At 43.0% G+C, this 20,558-nt stretch overlaps 1 protein-coding gene across 4 annotated transcripts in view; it reads right to left on the bottom strand.

Annotated features, from left to right (window-relative positions):
* The window catches only part of LOC109891397 (cytosolic 10-formyltetrahydrofolate dehydrogenase), a 43,441-nt gene extending 25,446 nt beyond the window's left edge, over positions 1 to 17,995 (bottom strand). Inside the window, exons 1-7 of one of the 4 annotated variants that reach the window (XM_031825653.1) lie at positions 17,865 to 17,995; positions 16,342 to 16,484; positions 13,776 to 14,010; positions 13,448 to 13,613; positions 13,122 to 13,223; positions 12,766 to 12,855; positions 11,553 to 11,690 (exon numbers count right to left, since the gene is read on the bottom strand). In XM_031825653.1, the coding sequence (XP_031681513.1) occupies positions 11,553 to 11,690; positions 12,766 to 12,855; positions 13,122 to 13,223; positions 13,448 to 13,613; positions 13,776 to 14,010; positions 16,342 to 16,471 (861 nt within the window). In that variant the 5' untranslated portion in view covers positions 16,472 to 16,484; positions 17,865 to 17,995. Of the gene's footprint in view, positions 1 to 11,552; positions 11,691 to 12,765; positions 12,856 to 13,121; positions 13,224 to 13,447; positions 13,614 to 13,775; positions 14,011 to 16,341; positions 16,488 to 17,858 lie in introns of all 4 variants that reach the window. The other 3 variants (XM_031825654.1, XM_031825655.1, XM_020483892.2) reach the window with 3 other exon arrangements.
* Between the last annotated feature and the right edge of the window lie 2,563 nt (positions 17,996 to 20,558).

Raw genomic sequence — 20,558 nt, forward strand, 5'->3', positions numbered from 1 at the left:
CCATTACAGTAGTGAGTTCTTGTGCAGCTTGTTGTTTGCTCTTTGCATGCACATATATCACTATATCATCTGCATACAATTGAACTTCAGACCCAGTACAGACAGAAGGCAGACCATTAATGTTCAGGCTGAACAGGAGGGGCCCCAGTATTGTTCCTTGGGGCACGCCCACATCATAGCTAAGAGTGGGCGACAGCTCATTGCTCACTCTGACACACTGAGTTCTGCCTTCAAGGTATGATTTCATCCATCTCAAGGCATCGAGGGAAAAGTTGAACATGGACAATTTTGTGATGAGAATCTCATGGTTAACAGTATCAAAAGCCTTCCTTAGGTCCAGAAACACAGCCCCAACAACGCCACCTTTGTCCATCTTGGACTTTACATTTTCCAGAAGAAAGCAGTTGGCCGTTTATGTGGAGTGTTTCGCTCTGAAGCCAAACTGCATGGAGTGTAATGTGAAGGGGCTGTTGTTGAGGTGGGCAATCAGTTGTTTTGCTACACACTTTTCAACAACCTTTGACACCACAAGCAGTATACTAATGGGCCTGTGTGCATATCCTGGAAAAGTTAAGCAACTCATTTTGATTAAAAAAACAGAATCTTGAAACTGTGGAGGGAAAAACCTATCCATTTACAATAATATTTCCCTGATTAATTATCTAGTGATATCGCAGTTAAAATATTTTTTATTGGATCTACTGACTCCAGGAGAAACCTTTTTCAAATCATGCGTGAAAAAAACATCACTTTCACAAATACCATACCCCCCCCCCCCCCCCAAAACAATTATAACCTTCCATTCTTGTAATGTCTTGGTGATAAGATATTTGTGCATGTAACTTTCTCACTCATCACTATTCACAATTCAATCAGGACTGTGCGTAATCATGGTAGCATCCAAATGAATGTAGAAGGGTTTAGAAACATTTTATTCTTATTTACAATAAAAGTGACTCCAAAATGACACAATAATATATTTACCATTTCATTTCTATTGGGAACAAAATGATCTGAAACACAACCAAAACAAATAGAAAATGCATCAAACAAGTTTGTAGAGTCACAAGCGTGATGTAATCATTGCATGCTAGCAATATGGGACCGAATACTACACTTTTGACACTTTAATACACAAGTGAATTTGTCCCAATACTTTTGGTCCCCTACAATGGGACTATGTTCAAAAAGTGCAGTAATTTCTAAACGGTTCACCCAATATGGATGAAAATACCCTCAAATTAAAGCTGACAGTCATTGTATCATTTCAAATCCAAAGTGCTGGAGTAGAGTGCCAAAACAACAATTGACACATTTCATTCATTTCAATTTAAGCTGTTATATAAAATACTTGCTACAAAAATAATGCTCAATATATGGGGCATTGAATAGTCAGCCTTGTGCAGACTCTGCCACGAGAAAACACAATAAACATTTTCTGATACTGTTCCTCGGTGGCTTGCTTTTGGAGTCTGGTCCAGGAATGAATGTTCTATCATAATACCAGGGTTCAGATGGACCTGCAAACTGTGTATTGTTAGAGGATCTGAAAAACCATGATCAGTGAGTGGGAAATAGCATTATTATTTAGGACACTATTGGTAGAAATGTTACAAATAGGGAAGTTATGGACCCTTGCAATTCAGTAAAATGGATGGATTTAATGCAAAAAATAAATAGCATAATGGCATACTGGGATAAATCTGGGGCAGCAGCCTAGTGGTTAGAGCGTTTGGCCAGTAACCGAAAGGTTGCTAGATCGAATCCCTGAGCTGATAAGGTAAAACATCTGTCGTTCTGCCCCTGAACAAGGCAGTTAACCCACTGTTCCTAGGCCGTCAATGTAAATAAGATTTTTTTTCTTAACTGACTTGCCTAGTTAAATAAAGGTTAAATACATTTTAAAAATCTGTGGACATCGCAGGGTTGGAGTTAATGAATGGTGGCTTGGCTACTGTGGTGAAAATACATCACTTGAAGAAAGAGGAAATTAGGAATATATGTAAAATGATTTAACTACAGGTACTGTAGATGTGAGCGACAATATCTGTAAATAGCAGTAGAAGTATTGTTGTCCGTTAATTTACTCCAACCAGAGTAGGGATGATAGGGTAGGGGGAAAAAGTGTGATTATACTGTATATAACATTTTTAAAAGCCAGAGGCATATCCTGTAGATTTTAGACCTGAGCCCTATACTACAAATGTAGTTTGAGGGGTTAGCGAGGTAACTTTGGTCAATGCTGAGTTCAACTTGGGATAACCAGTACCACAAATGTGGCTCACATTTTAGCCTGGTAAATTTCTTTGGCATTGAGTCCTTCAGATCTAACCTCCTCTGGGGCAGGCTAAATACATTTATCCTGAATGAAGTGTCTGAGCTGCAAATCGAGGACCAATTAAATAATTTGAGGAAGACAACTGATTAAATATTGTATTTGTAAAAAATAAATTGTCATGTTAAAATACCTAGCACATTACACTTAATAATTACAAATGCATGTGAAACTTCACACACGGTAAAGCATATGGAGCAGCAGGGTAGCCTAGTGGTTAGAGCATTGGACTAGTAACCGGAAGGTTGCAAGTTCAAACCCCTGAGCTGACAAGGTACAAATCTGTCGTTCTGCCCCTGAACAGGCAGTTAACCCACTGTTCCTAGGCTGTCATTGAAAATAAGAATTTGTTCTTAACTAACTTGCCTAGTTAAATAAAGGTAAATAAAATTTGACTTAACAATTATTTTTATCATATTAGTGGGAAATAAGGTGATCGTGCATTGATAACCACACCTGTCACGACTTCTGCCGAAGTCGGCTCCTCTCCATGTTCGGGCGGCGTTCGGCGATCGACGTCACCGGCTCTCTAGCCATCACCGCTCCATTTTTCACGTCCATTTGTTTTGTCTTGTTCTATACACACCTGGTTTTCATTCCCCAATCAATCTACATGTATTTAGTCCTCTGTTCCCCATCATGTATTTGTGTGTAATTGTTCATTGTTAACGGTGTATGTTCACGCGCGATACTTTTATAGTTTATGTTCTGTGTTTTTGGGCACTTATGTCATTTTCTGTGCCTGTTGTTGAACGGAATAAAAGTGCGCCTGTTTACTCTACTCTGCTCTCCTGCACCTGACTTCGTCTCCATTACACAGATTTAACAGAATTACACACCAAACGATGGAGTCAGCAGGAGCAGGTACCCCAGTTAGAGGAGTCGAGGAGCGCGTTCAGGAACATTCAGCTATGTTGAATCATCTTGGTGCCATGATGGATCGTGTTGTCCAGACCATGGACCGCTGGGAGACAGGAGGTCTCCCCAGTGCCTCGACCAGCACAACCGGGGTTCCCTCTACCCGTCCTGTCCGGAACCAGTCCCAGTGGGATACGCCTCTCCCTTCCCAGGGAGTATGATGGGACGGCAGCACAGTGCCAGGGCTATTACAACTGGACCTCTACCTGGCCACTGTGCATCCAGCTCCCTCGGGAAGGGAGAGAGTTTCTGCCCTCGTCTCATGCCTCTCAGGAAGAGTTCTGGAGTGGACCACTTCGAGGAGTTCACCCGTCGCTTCTGGGCCGTCTTCGACCATCCGCCCGCCCGAGGGTAGAGCGGCTGAGGAACGGCTCTTCCATTTAAGGCAGGGGACGAGGAGCGCCCAGGATTCTGCTGGTCACCCGCGGACGTCCAGAGGGGGCTCTGTTGGTGCCATCTACCAGCACCCCCGCTTCAGTGCCCATGGAGTTGGGAGGGGCTGCTCGTAGGGAGACTGGAGGAGGGAGTCATCATCTGTGGCCACAGAGGGCACACTGCCGGTCGGTGCTGTGTTGGTTCCTCTGGGAGTCGAGGCAACAGGCAGGGCACTCTGGCGTCACCCCAGGTGAGTTCGCACCACACTCATCCAGAGTCCTCTGTTGATCACCTGTTTGTATCCGTTTGTTTCCCTGACCCCCCCCCCCCCCCCCCCCCCCTCATTCCCAACATAAGGCGCTCGTCGATTCAGGCGCAGCTGGGAATTTTATCAACAGAGCGTTAGCCCTTAGTTTAGGGATCTCCATTATTCCTGTAGTTAGACCTTTCCCGGTTCACGCTCTGGATAGTCGACCATTAGGGTCCGGGCTAATCAGGGAAGCCACCATCTCCCTGACCATGGAGACGTATGGGGGTCACGAGGTAGAATCAGTCTCTTTCTCATGGACTGTCCTGTGTTTCCCGTGGTACTAGGTATCTCCTTCCTAGGGTATCCCATTTCCACATCAGGGGTGGAGATGGAGAGTGACTGCATTGCAGCCGTGCGTAATTGTCCAACTCCCACCACGGTAAAGTAGGTGCAGTGATTTTTTGGGTTTGCCAATTACTACCAGAGATTTATCCAGGGTTTTGGCCAGGTGGCTGCTCCCATTACCTCACTGCTGAAGGGGGGTCCGGTACGGTTGCAGTGGTCGGCTGAGGCGGACAGGGCTTTTGGGCAGCTAAGAGCTCTGTTTACCTTGGCTCCTGTGTTGGCCCATCCGGATCCCTCTCTGGCGTTCATAGTGGAGGTGGACGCATCCGAGGCTGGGATAAGAGCCGTGCTCTCTCAGCGCTCGGGTACGCCACCAAAACTCTACTCCTGTGCTTCATGAAGGATCTCAGCCCAGTGGAGCGTAACTATGATGTGGGGGACCGGGAGCTGTTGGCTGTGCTTAAAGCGTTGAAGGCGTGGAGACATTGGCTTGACTAAACACCCTTTCCTCATCTGGACTGACCACCGCAAACTGGAGTACATCCGGGCAGCAAGGAGACTGAATCCTCATCAGGCAAGGTGGGCCATGTTCTTTACCCGTTTTGTATTTACCCTGTCCTACAGACCAGGTTCCCAGAATACGAAGGCAGACGCACTGTCCCGGCTATGACACAGAGGAGCGGCCCATGGATCAGACTCCCATACTCCCGGCCTCTTGTCTGGTAGCGCCGGCCGTATGGGAGTTGGACGCGGACATTGAGTAGGCGTTGTGTACAGACCCCGCTCCCATCCAGTGTCCGGTTGGACGTATGTACGTTCCGTCTGCTGTCCGTGACCAGTTGATCTATTGGGCCCACACGTCATCCGGGGATCGGTCGGACGGTGCGCTGTCTGACTGGGAAGTAATGGTGGCCGAACTTGGCTAAGGACATGAGGATCTATGTTTCCTCCTGCTCAGTGTGTGCCCAGTGTAAGGCTCCGAGACACCTGCCCAGAGGTAAGCTACACCCCTTACCCGTTCCACAACGACCTTGGTCACACCTGTCTGTGGATTTTTTTACTGATCTACCTCTTTCACAGGGAAACACTACGATCCTGGTCGTTGTGGATCGTTTCTCTAAGTCCTGTCATCTCCTCCCTCTGCCCGGTCTTCCTAAGGCCCTACAGACTGCGGAAGCCCTGTTTACACACGTCTTCTAGTACTACGGAGTGCCTGAGGATATAGTGTCTGATCGGGGTCACCAGTTCACGTCGAGAGTCTGGAAGGCATTCATGGAACGTCTGGGGGTCTCGATCAGCCTTACCTCAGGTTTTCACCCTGAGAGTAACGGGCAGGTTTTAGCCACTCCTCCACTAACCTCTCACCCTTTTCAGTGTGTATTGGGGTATCAGCTGGTTCTGGCGCCGTGGCATCAGGGTCAGACCGAGGCTCCTGCGGTGGATGACTGATTCAGGCGTGCGGAGGAGACATGGGAGGCCGCCCGTATACACCTCCAGCGAGCCGCGCTTCGCCAGAAAACCAGCGCGGACCATCACCACCGTGAGACCCTGGTGTTCGCACCGGGGGACCGGGTCTGGCTCTCGACCCGAAAACCTGCCCCTCCACCTGCCCTGCCCGAAGCTGGGTCCGCGGATTGTGGGGCCCTTAAGTCCTGAGGAGGGTGAACGAGGTATGTCACAGATTACAGCTTCCCTCTGATTATCGTATTAACCCATCGTTCCATGTGTCTCTCCTCAGGCCGGTAGTGGTTGGTCCGCTCCAGGAATCTGAGGTGCGGGAGGTCCCTCTGCCCCCTTTGGACATCGAGGGGTCCCCGGCGTACATCGTTTGTTCCATCCTGGATTCGAGTCGTTGGGCAGGGGGCCTTCAGTACATTGTGGAGTGGGAGGTGTACGGTCCGGAGGAGAGGTGCTGGGTTCCGGTTGCGGATGTTTTGGATCCCGAACTGCTGCGGGAGTTTCACCGTCGCCAGCCGGATCGCACTGCGCCTCACCCTCCGGGTCATCCCCGAGGCCGGTGTCGGCGCGCCGCTGTAGCCGCGCGTCTAGGGGGGGGTACTGTCACGACTTCAGCCGAAGTCGGCTCCTCTCCTTGTTCAGGCGGCGTTCGGCGATTGACGTCACCGGCTTTCTAGCCATCTCTGCTCCATTTTTAATCTGTCCATTTGTTTTGTCTTGGTTTTCACACCTGGTTTTCATTCCCCAATCAATCTACATGTATTTAGTCCTCTGTTCCCCATCATGTCTTTGTGTGTATGTTCACGCGCGATAGTTTATGTTCTGTGTTTTTGGGCACTTATGTCATTTTTTGGGCCTATTGTTGAATGGAATAAAAGTGTGCCTGTTTACTCTACTCTGCTCTCCTGCACCTGACTTCGCCTCCCTTACACAGCCTTAACAACACAAGTAATAAAATAAAGACGGCGATGTTAAAAGTTTATTTCATTTTTATTTCAGCACTGACATGGATTGATGTTTCAGCATTGTCTCAATGAAGAGTTTGACTAGCAACATGCGACGAGCACACGCAATTACAAGCCTACTAGAGTTAGCGGCAGGCGGACGAGAAATATCCACCGTAGTAGTACGGATGAAGCCTGAGCTGGAATGGGATGCTAACTGAAGCTGGCTAGCTTTAGAAAACCCTGCGTAGATCTAGCTTGCTTCGTAGTATAACCCCTTTCAAAGAATGTCAGTTCTCAAATTGAGAACTATGTTAGGAAAATATTGACCTAATGGAATTAAGTTTGTGTACACCTATTAATTATTCAAACCAATTTGTTCACTGAAAATGTGCTTTGTTTTTCAAACAGACTTCAAACACGCATGCAGGGTAACTGTATAAATTCACTTTTATAAAGTCCTAATTGCAAAGTCAAAGTCCTAGCTATTGCAGGCTGATTTTGAGCACTGTTAAAACTCCGGGGGCGTGTCCATAAGTGCACGGGATGGAAAACTTTTTGCAATGTAAAACAGAAATTAGATTTTTTAATACATTTTCTTAAATGTGCTGTACCTAATGAACACAACCCAGGTAGACTCTCCCTGTCTTCACAATGAGACGCATTGAGTTTTATTTAGCTCCACTTGTATTACAATTTATGACCAGTAGAGGCCAGAAAAACCTGGGTCATATCGAGACCGTGTGCAGTAGACTCGGGTCATATCCTATACGGTCTATGGTCAACCCAGATTGGTCAAATAAAACACTTTTTTGCAGGACTCATTCTGGGCATCGATACATTACGTCTGCATATATACCCTGAATGCATGTTTACAACCCAATAGCATTACATGATGACAAATATGGGTTTAAAAATATATTCAGAATGTATAAACGTGTAAAACACGTACAGTATGTCCTTATACTATTTCCCCCAAAGTAATGTGAGATCGTGGGGAACAAACAAATTTAGAGCTGATTGAGGAGAAGTCCCCGGAACTAATTAATCTTCCTGGAAATTCCATGGCATTCAGCCCATAGAGCTGACTGAAAAGAGGTAAGACAATGGAGCTACTAAACACATTAGTCTCCCTATGATTCATTAACACTGGGCTGCCTCTCAACTCTCTCTTTCATTCAGTCAGTCTCTAACACACTCTCTCACTCAAAACCCCTCTATCCTCTCTCTCAATTAAAATTCAAGGAGCTTTATTGGCACGGGAACATATTTTTACATTGCCAAAGCAAGTGAAATGGATAAACAAAAGTGAAATAAACAAAAAGTGAAGAGTCTCTGTCTACCCTCTCTGTTACTCCTACATATTACATAACACCACACAAAGAGCTTTTCAGCGCAGGCCAAAGGTCATTGGCCCAGCTCTGACAAAAAAAGTACAGTACTAACAGACCAGTTATTTCCCCTGCTAATGAGGGGGAACAGCCAGTCACCATGAGATGGCAGGGTATGATCACCACATTATGCAGCTCACCCTGCACTATCAGCTCCAATGTAAATAACATGAGTAAGTCTACCTCTGATATGCTTCCCAGTAAAGCATTAAAAACAATCAAGCAACCCAGAAAAGTGCTAAAAATAGTCCATATTAACATATGTAGCCTAAGAAACAAGGTCCATGAAGTCAATAACTTGCTTGTAACAGATAACATTCATATCCATATCTCTGAAACTCACTTAGATAATACCTTTGATGATAGTGGTAGCAATACATGGTTATAACATCTACAGAAAAGACAGAAATGTCAACGGAGGCGGTGTTGCGGTCTATATTCAGAACCACATTCCTGTAAAGCTTAGAGACAATCTAATGTTAAATACTGTTGAAAAAATATGGCTACAGGTTAATCTGCCTCACCTAAAGCAAATTATTGTGGGAAGCTGCTATAGACCACCAAGTGCTAACAGTCAGTATCTGGATAATATGTGTGAAATGCTTAATAATGTATGTGACATCAATAGAGAAGTATATTTTCTGGGTGATTGAAATATTGACTGGCAATCATCAAGCTGCCCACTCAGTAAAAAACGTCAAACTGTAACCAGTGCCTGCAACCTGGATCAGGTTGTCAGTCAACCTACCAGGGTAGTTACAGCACAGGAATTAAATCATCAACATGTATTGATCACATCTTTACTAACGCTGCAGATATTTGCTTTAAAGCAGTATCTAAATCCATAGGATGTAGTGATCACAATATAATAGCCATATCTAGGAAAACCAACGTTCCAAAGGCTGGGTCTCATATAGTGTATAAGAGGCCATACAAGAAGTTTTGTAGTGATTCATATGTTGATGATGTATATCATATTTGTTGGTCTGTGGTGTGTAATGAGGAGCAACCAGACGCTGCACTTTACTAATAAGCACGCACCCATTAAAAAAATAACTGTAAAAACTGTTAAATCACCTTGGATTGATGAGGAATTGAAAAATTGTATAGTTGAGAGGTATGGCAATTAAGTCTGGCAGCCCAACCGATTGGCCAACTTACTGCAAATTAAGAAATCATGTGACTAAACTAAATAAAAAGAACTACACTATGAAACAAAGAAATTATATAAAGAATGATAGTAAAAAGCTTTGGGGCACCTTAAATGAAATTTTTGGGGGAAAAGCCAACTCGGCTCCTTCATTTATTGAATCAGATGGCTCATTCATCACAAAGCCCACTGATATTGCAAACTACTTTTAATGACTTTTTCATTGACAAGATAAGCAAACTTAGGGATGGCATGCCAGCAACAAACGCTGACACTACACATCCAAGTATATAGGACCGAATTATGAAAGACAAGAATTGTACTTTTGAATACCATAAAGTCCGTGTGGAAGAGGGGGAAAAAATGATTGTTGTCTATCAACAATAACAAGTCACCAGTGTCTGACAATCTGGATGGAAAATTACTGAGGATAATAGCAGACGATATTGTCACTCCTATTTGCCACATCTTCAATTTAAGCCTACTAGAGAGCGTGTGCCCTCAGGCCTGGAGGGAAGCTAAAGTCATTCCGCTACCCAAGAATAGTAAAGCCCCCTTTACTGGCTCAAATAGCCGACCAATTAGCCTGTTACCAACCCTTAGTAAACTTCTGGGGAAAAATGTTTTTGATCAGATACAATGCTATTTTACAGTAAACAAATTGACAACAGAATTTCAGCATGCTTATAGGGAAGGATACTCAACAAGCACAGCACGTACACAAATGATGGATGATTGGCTGAGAGAAATTGATGATAAAATTATTGTGGGGGCTGTCTTGTTAGACTTCAGTGCAGCTTTTGACATTATTGATCATTGTCTGCTGCTGGAAAAATGTATGTGTTATGGCTTTACACCCCCTGCTATAATGTGGATAAAGAGTTACTTGTCTAACAGAACACAGAAGGTGTTCTTTAATGGAAGCCTATCAAATATAATCCAGTTGGAATCAGGAATTCCCCAGGGTAGCTGTTTAGGCACCTTGCTTTTTAATTTTTTTACTAACGACATGCCACTGACTTTGAGTAAAGCCAGAGTTTCTATGTATGCGGTTGACTCAACACTATACACGTCAGCTACTACAATTATGACTGAAATCACTGTAACATACAACAAAGAGCTGCAGTTAGTTTCAGAGTGGGTGGCAAGGAATAAGTTAGCCCGAAATATTTCTAAAACTAAAAGCATTGTATTTGGAAAATAACACTCACTTTACCCTAAACCTCAACTACATCTTGTAATAAATAATATGTAAATCGAGCAAGTTGATATGACTAAACTGCTTGGAGTAACACTAGATTGTAAACTGTCATGGTCAAAACATATTGATGCAGTAGTGGCTAAGATGGGGAGAAGTCTGTCTATAGTAAAGTGATGCTCTGCCTTCTTAACAACACTATCAACAAGGCAGGTTCTACAGGCCCTAGTTTTGTCACACCTTGACTACTGTTCAGTTGTGTGGTCAGGTGCCACAAAAAAGGACTTTGGAAAATTGCAATTGGCTCAGAACAGGGCACCACGGCTGGCCCTTGGATGTACACAGAGAGCTAAAATTAATCATATGCATGTCGATCTCTCCTGGCTGAAAGTAGAGGAGAGATTGACTTCATCACTACTTTTATTTATGGGAGGTATTGACATGTTGAATGCACTGAGCTGTCTGTTTGAACTACTGGTGCAAAGCTTAGAAACCCATGCATACCTCACAAGACATGACACAAGAGGTCTCTTCACAGTTCCCAAGTCCAGAACAGACTATGGGAGGGACACAGTACTACATAGAGCCATGACTACATGGAACTCTATTCCAAATTAAGTAACTGAAGCAAGCAGTAAAACTAGATTTTAAAAAAACAGATTAAAAAAACACCTTATGGAACAGTGGTGACTGTGAAGCAACACAAACATTGGCAAAGACACACGATAACATACGCACTATACATACACGTGGATTTAGTACTGTAGATATGTGGTAGTGGAGGAGTAGGGGCCTGAAAGCGCACAGTGTGTTGTGAAATCTGTGAATTTATTGTAATGTTTTAAAATTTTATAAACTGCCTTAATTTTGCTGGACCCCAGGAAAAGCAGCAGCTAATGGGGATCCATAATAAATACACATACAAATACTACAAACTGTGCTATAAAAGCCTTGACCTGAAGGCCAGGTAGTATAGCATGTCTGCATGCAGGGATGCTACATACATATAGCTCAAAAGTTAGAAACAAATGTTTCATCTTCCAAAGCTTACAACCAAAGGAAAAGCTGTGGTCCTATGAAATTGTGATAATATGACATGAGGCTTTAAAAACAATCAAGAATCCCTGGTAGTGGTAGTAATATAATTATAATCTTTAAATGATGTTTGTGTAACATTAAACGACCTACCGCTTTGCCGTCGTTGCCAAACAGCATCAGGCCCGCCTTAGAGACCAGACCGGGTTGACTGGCACCAGGGATCTCCAGGGGCTGACCAATAGCAGTGGCACCACTGTCTAGCAGAGAGGAACCATAGAACGTCACCTTCTAGAGGAGAGACAGGAGAGACCGCAGTGGAATCAGCCTTTGGGTGGAGCTCAATGGTCTAGACTGGCCTCCTTTCCTTTTCTCCTATACCTCATCTGCACTGATGTGACTGAACAGGTGAGAACAGGTGAGAACACGGCTATATGATTCACATTTTATTAGACAGTTAGAAACAGGGCGGGAGGAAGGGTGGACACAGGGATTTGAACACCGGTCTCCGGGGGGGGGGGGGGGGGGGGGGGGGAGTAGGAGCATTACAGTTAGACCACAGGCTCTGCATGTACTTTATTGTCTTTATTGTACACTTGGGGAAAATGTGTTGCCGTATCACGTACTTGTTTCAAAATGCTGTTTAAGAAAAGGACAATACACATTCATGACATGTATACACAGTAGATACAGTAAGAAGCCCAGCCTGCTGGTCTCAGTGAATGGATAGTGGTCTCAGTGAATGGATAGTGGTCTCAGTGAATGGATAGTGGTCTCAGTGAATGGATAGTGGTCTCAGAGAATGGATAGTGGCCTCAGTGAATGGATAGTGGTCTCAGTGAATGGATAGTGGTCTCAGTGAATGGATAGTGGTCTCAGTGAATGGATAGTGGTCTCAGTGAATGGATAGTGGTCTCAGTGAATGGATAGTGGTCTCAGAGAATGGATAGTGGTCTCAGAGAATGGATAGTGGCCTCAGTGAATGGATAGTGGTCTCAGTGAATGGATAGTGGTCTCAGTGAATGGATAGTGGTCTCAGTGAATGGATAATTGTCTCAGTGAATGGATAGTGGTCTCAGTGAATGGATAGTGGTCTCAGTGAATGGATAGTGGTCTCAGTGAATGGATAGTGGTCTCAGTGAATGGATAGTGGTCTCAGTGAATGGATAGTGGTCTCAGTGAATGGATAGTGGTCTCAGTGAATGGATAGGGCCCTGACCTTGAAGATCTCATCAAGCCTGTCAGTGTGACTTCAAGAACCTTGCTTGCTGTGGTGATAATCCTTCTCAGCATGTTCTTTTGGCTGGCTGACAGTGGCATTACTGAAGCAACAAACAATACGCTCAGTAAACAACTATATTCTTACCTGTCCATCAACCTCTGCCCAGGCTCCAGGCACTTTGTCATTTCCTCTGATCCAGTTGTGTAGGACCTGTGCAGACTGGTTCCAGTCAATCTACAGAAAAACACAAATCATAATAACTAATTACCTGAAATCAACGTAGACATGCATATCTGAATCAAACAATAGGAAATATGTGGTCCTATGTAATATGTGGTCCTATGTCATTTGTAATCTCAGTATGTAATATGTGGTCCTATGTAATATGTAATCTCAAACATAGTGTTACAGGAGTGCTTGAGCGGTCCACTGAACTTGTGGTTAGAAGCAAGATGGCAGGAGCAGTGTGTGTAGAGAATTTAGTTAAGGTCTTGGCCTACCTTGGCATTGTCTTTCTTCTGAATCCCCTCATAGGTGGCTCCCTCCTCTGGCTGGATGATCTTTGGGGCATTCCCTGCTGCGATCAGCCTCACTGCATCCACCTGTGAATCAGGTAAACTTGACAAACATGCTCAAAGATTCCCAACAGTACGGAATGGTCTCACCCTCCATGTGTTGTTGTACTATGCTGCACTTTATTTTTGCATACATGAAACTCTGTTTCAAACAATATTTGTTGATTTGGCTGGCCCTATGTGACAGACAGAGAAAACTCTGCATTCCTCAGAGTACTGAAGTGTGGCCTTGTTGTATCTCTTTGACTTACTGTGCCTTTCACTCCCTCAGGGAAGAGGAACCTCTTGTAGATGGTGTTGACAGTGTCATCAGGCTCCACATCACACTCCCTCTGCAGCAGGATTGGTCCAGTGTCGAGTCCATCATCCGCCCAGAACACTGTGAACCCACCTTTCTTGTCCCCGTGGATCAAGGTCCTGTTGTCAAACCCATGGAGAGGGTAAAGTAAGCCTAACACACTCAAGCTACTTGACGTTTTTTAGTTTACCCACGCAAGCCTCTCATCAATCAACCAATCATCCGTTTGTCTATCCACCCAACCAACATCCATCCGTTTGTCCAAGCAGCCACCGACTCACCAGTTGATGGCGGAGGCCCCCCTGTGTCGGGGCAGCAGGGAGGGGTGGTAGATGATGGAACCGTGGGCTGGGTGGTCGATGACCTCCATGGGGATGAATTGGGAGCAGAAGGGCATGACGTTGAGCTCGGCCCCCGTGGCCTTGTAGACCTGCACCACCTCCGGGATGCCTTTCCCCTTCAGGCGCCAGCGTGGGAACTTGAAGACGTTCACACCATCCTTCTCAGCCTCCACGCCTGTAGGTGTAGAGGGGAGAAGACAGGAGGGATGTTTCTCCCATACCGTATGTAATTCAAGTCGAATTGCCATGGTCTAAGGGGCTTGCCCAACCATTATAGTAATTCTATGATTTCAAGTTAATATCAAATGTGAAATGCCTTTCTTGCATGCTCTAAAACCAACAGTGCAGTGATCAATGTCAATGTAGTACAAAACAATAACAAAGTAGAACAAAAATTCACAGGAATGTAAGAAGCTACTGTATATACAGGATCAGTTCCAGTACCATATTTACAATGTGCAGGGATACTGGAGTGATATGTATATGGGTAAGGTGACTAGGCATCTGGATGTATGATAAACAGAGTAGTAGCAGTGTAAATGAAGATTGTATGTGAGTTGTGTATAGAGTCAGTATAAATGTGTGTACATGTTATGTGTGTGTTGAAGTGTCAGTGTGCGTGAGTGTGTAGTCCTGTGAGTGTGGATAGAGAATATAAATACAAGGGCCAACTCAGAAAGTCTGTGTAGCCATTTTGTTAGCTATTTATGGCTTGGGGATAGAAGCTGTTCAGGAGCCTGTTGGTGTCAGACTTGATGCACCGGTACCACTTGCCGTGCGGAAGCAGAGATAACACTCCTTGGCTTGGGTGGTGGGGGTCTTTATTGATTTCACACCGCCTGATATAGAGGTCATGGATGGCAGGGAGCTCAGCCCCAGTGATGTACCTCCAGTGATGTACTGGGCTGTTTGTGGCAATTTCATGGAAACGGAATTACGCCAAGACATATATCTTTCACTTTAAAATGTATATCAAACAAAAAAAACATTGATTCCAACATTTACCAAACAATACAACTCTATGCACAAGTACTAGTTTTAACAATTTATTTCTACAGAACATTTTACAAAAACACATTTACAGGAAGAACTGTGCAGATACAAAGTTTGGTAACATTAATTATCTTTTTTTTACTGTGCAAATTGTTCAAAGTAGTCATTTTGCATAGAGTTGTATGGTTTGTTAAACTTTGAAATCAATGTTTTTTTTTTTGTTTAAAGTGAAAAATCAGAGTCGCAGCGTAATTCCGTTACCATGGAATTACCCTTTGTCCTTGGCCCTTTGTAAGTTCTTTGTAAGCAACTGTCATCCTTACTGCCGTTACACACAGTGTGTGTACTTCCTTTTTAACCAAGTGTGCATGCGCACCTCCAATAAAATCACTCATTACTGCCATGCACAGGTCGGCTTATCCAGCAACATTACAGTATCCCGAAATATCATTTATTTTATTTAGACTTTTCTTTGGAAGTACATACCATGAGTAATGGCAGTAATGACTATAGTTGCTCTGCGAAACTCCATATTTACATTATAACGTTTGCAGAGCTGCTTAATAGGACTTTGAATTGATGGATCCTAGGTGTCAGAGGAGATCCCGTCATATTCATCATCTCCTCAAGCCCAGGTTCTGGTTCAGGTTGGTTGGGTAAAAGTAAGTGTGCCACTGAATAGAGTTCACAAAGTCAATCATGTCAGATCAGGCTACATCAAGGGACACGTATTTAATGTATACAAACCTTGGCTCCTTTTAGGTAGGGGGAATTTCACAGGTTGGCTATAGGCATCAACATTTTCAATAGAGCCAAATGTAAATGGTAATTACCTTGGGCTTTATGCTTATACTTGTTTATGTTGATTATGAAAATGCATTGAGGACAGAGGACATGGGGGAAAGGATTGATGTTATCCCACTGGGCACAACGTCTCTTCCACGTTGGTTCAACGTAATTTCATTAAAATTACGTGGAAACAACGTTGATTCAACCAGTGTGCGCCTAGTGGAATGTATCTAATGCCTACTTTGATCTGGGGTGAACAACAGGCACAACTTTTATCAGTGTTCAGTTGACATGATCAAGGCCCCTGTTTCCTGTCAACATTTTAAGAAGAATCCATTGATTTTCTCTTATAGTTTGGGACAGGACTGTTCTTTGACTGATAATGTGCGAGTTCAAACTTCCCTTGACATTAAAAATATTATTTTATGTTTCCCTTCACAATATGTGTTCTCTGTGTAGTCTTTGGTTTACTTTATGTACTCTGGTGTGAGGACAAAACCTGATAGAAAAGGGTAGAAAATTCAATATGCATACTATTTATCCAAAGGCTTCGAGCGGGTTCTTGATATCCAAGTAAAATGTCCTTCGGCAAAAAGTAAGACTCCCACCACTATGAGAATATCTCTTTTGTGTTTCATATGCAAATTAATTTTGCATTATAGCAGTGTAGAGACAGAGGGTCTTGTTATTTCTGAGGAAAAAAGGTGCTGTCATGCCTGCTCACCTAGAGGGTCGGCTTTGCCATCCTTGTCAGGTATAGTGAACACTCCAACGATGGTGTGGCCCTCCTTCCTCAACTCCTTGTACACCTCCAGGCCAAAAACACTCTGACCAATCACAGCTATCCTCATCATGAGCGATCACAAACTACTGGCACAAAAAGGCAACACCACAGAAAAACAGCAAAAGAGCATTTTACTTTCTTCAAGCACTTCTCGAGATTTATAACAGAAGCATTTGAATATGATCAATTTCAAAATAACCTAATGATATTTATGTTATCCAGAAGTTTTCCATTTTCATTTGTGTAAAATCAGGCAAATAGATCAGCAAATATCAGATCCATTTGTTAGTAAGGTCATGAAAAGTGGTTGACAGTGGGCACGTTTGAATGGTAAGGCTCAAGCAACCGACTGTATACGAATGTCGAGGATTCAATTCGTTAGAGGTTCAACTGCGACAGCCGAAGGTCAGACACTGATGTGGTTTTCCAACAGCAAGGCTCAGATCAATATGTCAGTGTTGCCATTATTTATACAAGCTGTTCTCCAACCCCCATATCACACTCACAAACTGAACATATATGTGTGTACATTGTACAATCAGTTAATGAGAGAAAGACTCATATCACATTCATTTATATGTATATCTACTGCATCTGTATACACAAATTGTGACAAAGTTGGTTCTTGTTTCAGTCATGTCTTTTATCACGTTTGCATGGGTCAAACAAAACAGCCTAATTATTAGAGCCTCCCACAATGCAGGCCATGGTTGCAGGATGAAGTTGGTGAATAGCAACTGCAGAAAGTTGCAGTCGACTGCAATCAAAACTTCATGACCTGTGAACACAGGATTTTTGTAAAGTTCATACAGTCGACATGTAGATGCAAATCAGATTATTGTTTTATTCACAATAATGCAACACACTTTTCCAACGATGGTCACCGGCTGGGCAAAAGTGATCCGCTGGAACACGCTCAATGACTTTCACTCAAAAGGTGTATTTTTTCTCCAGATTTTATACCTTGGGGTCGCACTTATTTAAACCAATCACGTTGCAGAGCAGATCCCTGCCTATGGAGGATTGACCAATAGAATCGACGTAGCTCTACAGTACACTAGACTTATACGTGCAAAAAGCCTAAATATATCTTCCCTACAATGAAAAGTGTGCAGAAAAAATCTTTGAATCAATTTTTAATGATGCACAGTGAAGTTTCACTTTTGCAATACACTCTCCGATAGAAAACACAAATGAAAGTTGCTACACCACAAAGTGATAACTTTTCTGACAGCGTCATATGAGTTTATTACAGTGTAAGCAAGCTACCTTGCAGGTTGGCAACGTTGCAAACCTTTATAAAGTAATGTATAAACACAACGATGTCACGTACGTAAAGCTAGGCGCGCGACCCAGAAACAAACGTCAAATTGTAGAACATTGTGCACTGTGCAATCTCGAGATAGCAAATCTCAACACATAGAAATATGCAGTTGAATATTAAAAATGATCATTACCCTTACTTTAATGCTGGCCAAAGTCTCCCCTACTGGCGTGCAGAGAGGGATCGTGTGGACACCGTTGCTCTTTATTTCGGGCCGAGAATGTCAGAAGGCTGGTTGCTGCATGTGAGCAACTGTAACAGCCATTAGGAATTACACAACAGTTGAAATCGTGTGATATGATAGGGCGGTCTAGCCGCAAGGGGAGGTCGTAAACTTAATCAGTGTATGGTATATTTTTTCAGTATAACTTTATATGGAATCATACTTTTCCCAGACCAGTTGAGAAGTGTGTGTGGTATAGTTTATGACAGAAGTTTATGACAGTCTCTAAAATGTGATAATTTCCTCATTGGTTCATATCTATACCATAAAACAGATTGTTATAGAGACAGAAAGATAGGACAGCAATGGTCAGTAGGTTATAGCTTAGTTTACCACTCCCATTTACCATAAACTCCTGCAAATGTCAATAAAGGTAAAGCTACAACATGTAACTTTTTGGGCACCCCAACCAAATTCACATAGAAATGTGAGTTATAGATATTTCATTATCATTGAAAGCAAGTCTAAGACAGGGTAGATCTATTCTATTTCTACAATATGCTTCCACTCTTAAGTTGAGTTTTTGTGTCTTTTAGTTTTAGTTTTGTACACCAGATTCAAACAGCTGAAAATACAACGTTTTTGGGTATAGAAAATATATTTCAAAGTAGTTTAGATGGTACAATGATTCCCTCCACAATGACTGCTTGTTTTTTTTTATAACAAACTGAAATTAGGGAAACTATTAGAATGTTTGCAACCAGGAAATAGTGGAGTGATTTTTGCATAGTGTATCTTTAATAATTGTCATCATATTGGTCAATGAACTGTATTGACCTTTGCAGGAAAGGAATTCAAGGTGCACACAAATTGCAGGTTTGTGCTACCGCCATTAATTAATGACAAATTATGATAATAGCTCAGGTGATTGGGGCATAGTTGTACCAATGTTAGTATTGTAGCAACCACACAGGTTAAGTTAGGACATTACAACTCTACTAATAGTATTGGCATTTCACACAGTTTGTTGTGTGCTAGCCATCAGAGCAGGGTCACTAAAATACAGGGGACAGTCACTGTGACTCAACTGTATCCTTTTTCTCGCAAATGTTGAAAACCTCAGGCCATAGTGCTTGCGTCACACACAGTGTCTGAATGTAACCCAGTTTAGTTAGAGCCAGTTTACACTAGTAACCCGTTATCATTAGGGTTAATGAGTGATAGGAATGGTGTCACCTGACTGCATCAGACCAGCACAGCAGACAGTGGTGGTGATATACAGTGGGAAAAGTATGTGAATCCTTTGGAATTACCTGGATTTCTGCATAAATTGCTCATCAAATTTGATCTGATCTGAAGTCACAACAATAGACAAACATAGTGTTCTTAATCTAATAACACACAAATTATTGTGTTTTTCTTGTCTATATTGAATACATAATTTAATCATTCACAGTGTAGGTTGGAAAAAGTATGTGAACCCCTAGGCTAATGACTTCTCCAAAAGCTAATTGGAGTCAGGAGTCAGCTAACCTGGAGTCAAATCAATGAGACGAGATTGGAGATGTTGGTTAGTGCTGCCTTGCCCTATAAAAAACACTCACAAAATTTGAGTTTGCTATTCATAAGAAGCATTGCCTGATGTGAACCATGCCTCGAACAAAAGAGATCTCAGAAGACCTAAGAATTGTTGACTTGCATAAAGCTGGAAAGGGTTACAAAAGTATCTTTAAAAGCCTTGATGTGCATCAGTCCATAGTAAGAAAAATTGTCTATAAATGGAGAAAGTTCAGCACTGTTGCTACTCTCCCTAAGAGTGGCCGTCCTGCAAAGATGATTGTAAGAGCACAGCGCAGAATGCTCAATGAGGTTAAGAAGAATCCTAGAGTCAGCTAAAGACTTACAGAAATCTCTGGAATATGCTAACATCTCTGTTGACAAGTCTAAGATATGTAAACAAGAATGGTGTTCATGGGAGGACACCACGGAAGAAGCCACTGCTGTCCAAACAAAATCTTGCTGCACATCTGAAGTTTACAAAAGTGCACCTGGATGTTCCACTGGCAAAATATTCTCTGAACAGATGAAACTACATTTGAGTTTCACCCAACACTTTGTGTGGAGAAAAAAAGGCACAGCACATCAACATCAAAACCTCATCCCAACTGTAAAGTATGGTGGAGGGAGCATCATGGTTTGGGGCTGCTTTGCTGCCCCAGGGCCTGGACAGCTTGCTATCATCGACAGAAAAATGAATTCCCAAGTTTATCAAGACATTTTGCAGGAGAATATTAGGCTATCTGTCCCCCATTTGAAGCTCATCAGAAGTTGGGTGATGCAACAGGACAACGACCCAAAACATAGAAGTAAATCAACAACAGAAGAAAATATGCCTTCTTTAGTGGCCCAGTCCTGATCTAACCTGATTGAGATGCTGTGGCATGACCTCAAGAGAGCAGTTCACACCAGACATCGCAAGAATATTGCTGAACTGAAACAGTTTTGTGAAGAGCAATGGTCCAGAATTCCTCCTGACCGTTGTGCAGGTCTGATCCACAACTGCAGAAACATTTGGTTGAGGTTATTGCTGTTAAATGAGGGTCAACCAGTTATTAAATCCAAGGGTTCACATACTTTTCCCACCCTGCACTGTGAATGTTTACACAGTGT

The sequence above is a fragment of the Oncorhynchus kisutch genome, linkage group LG5 (genome assembly GCF_002021735.2).
Source record: "Oncorhynchus kisutch isolate 150728-3 linkage group LG5, Okis_V2, whole genome shotgun sequence".
Taxonomy (NCBI): Eukaryota; Metazoa; Chordata; class Actinopteri; order Salmoniformes; family Salmonidae; genus Oncorhynchus; species Oncorhynchus kisutch.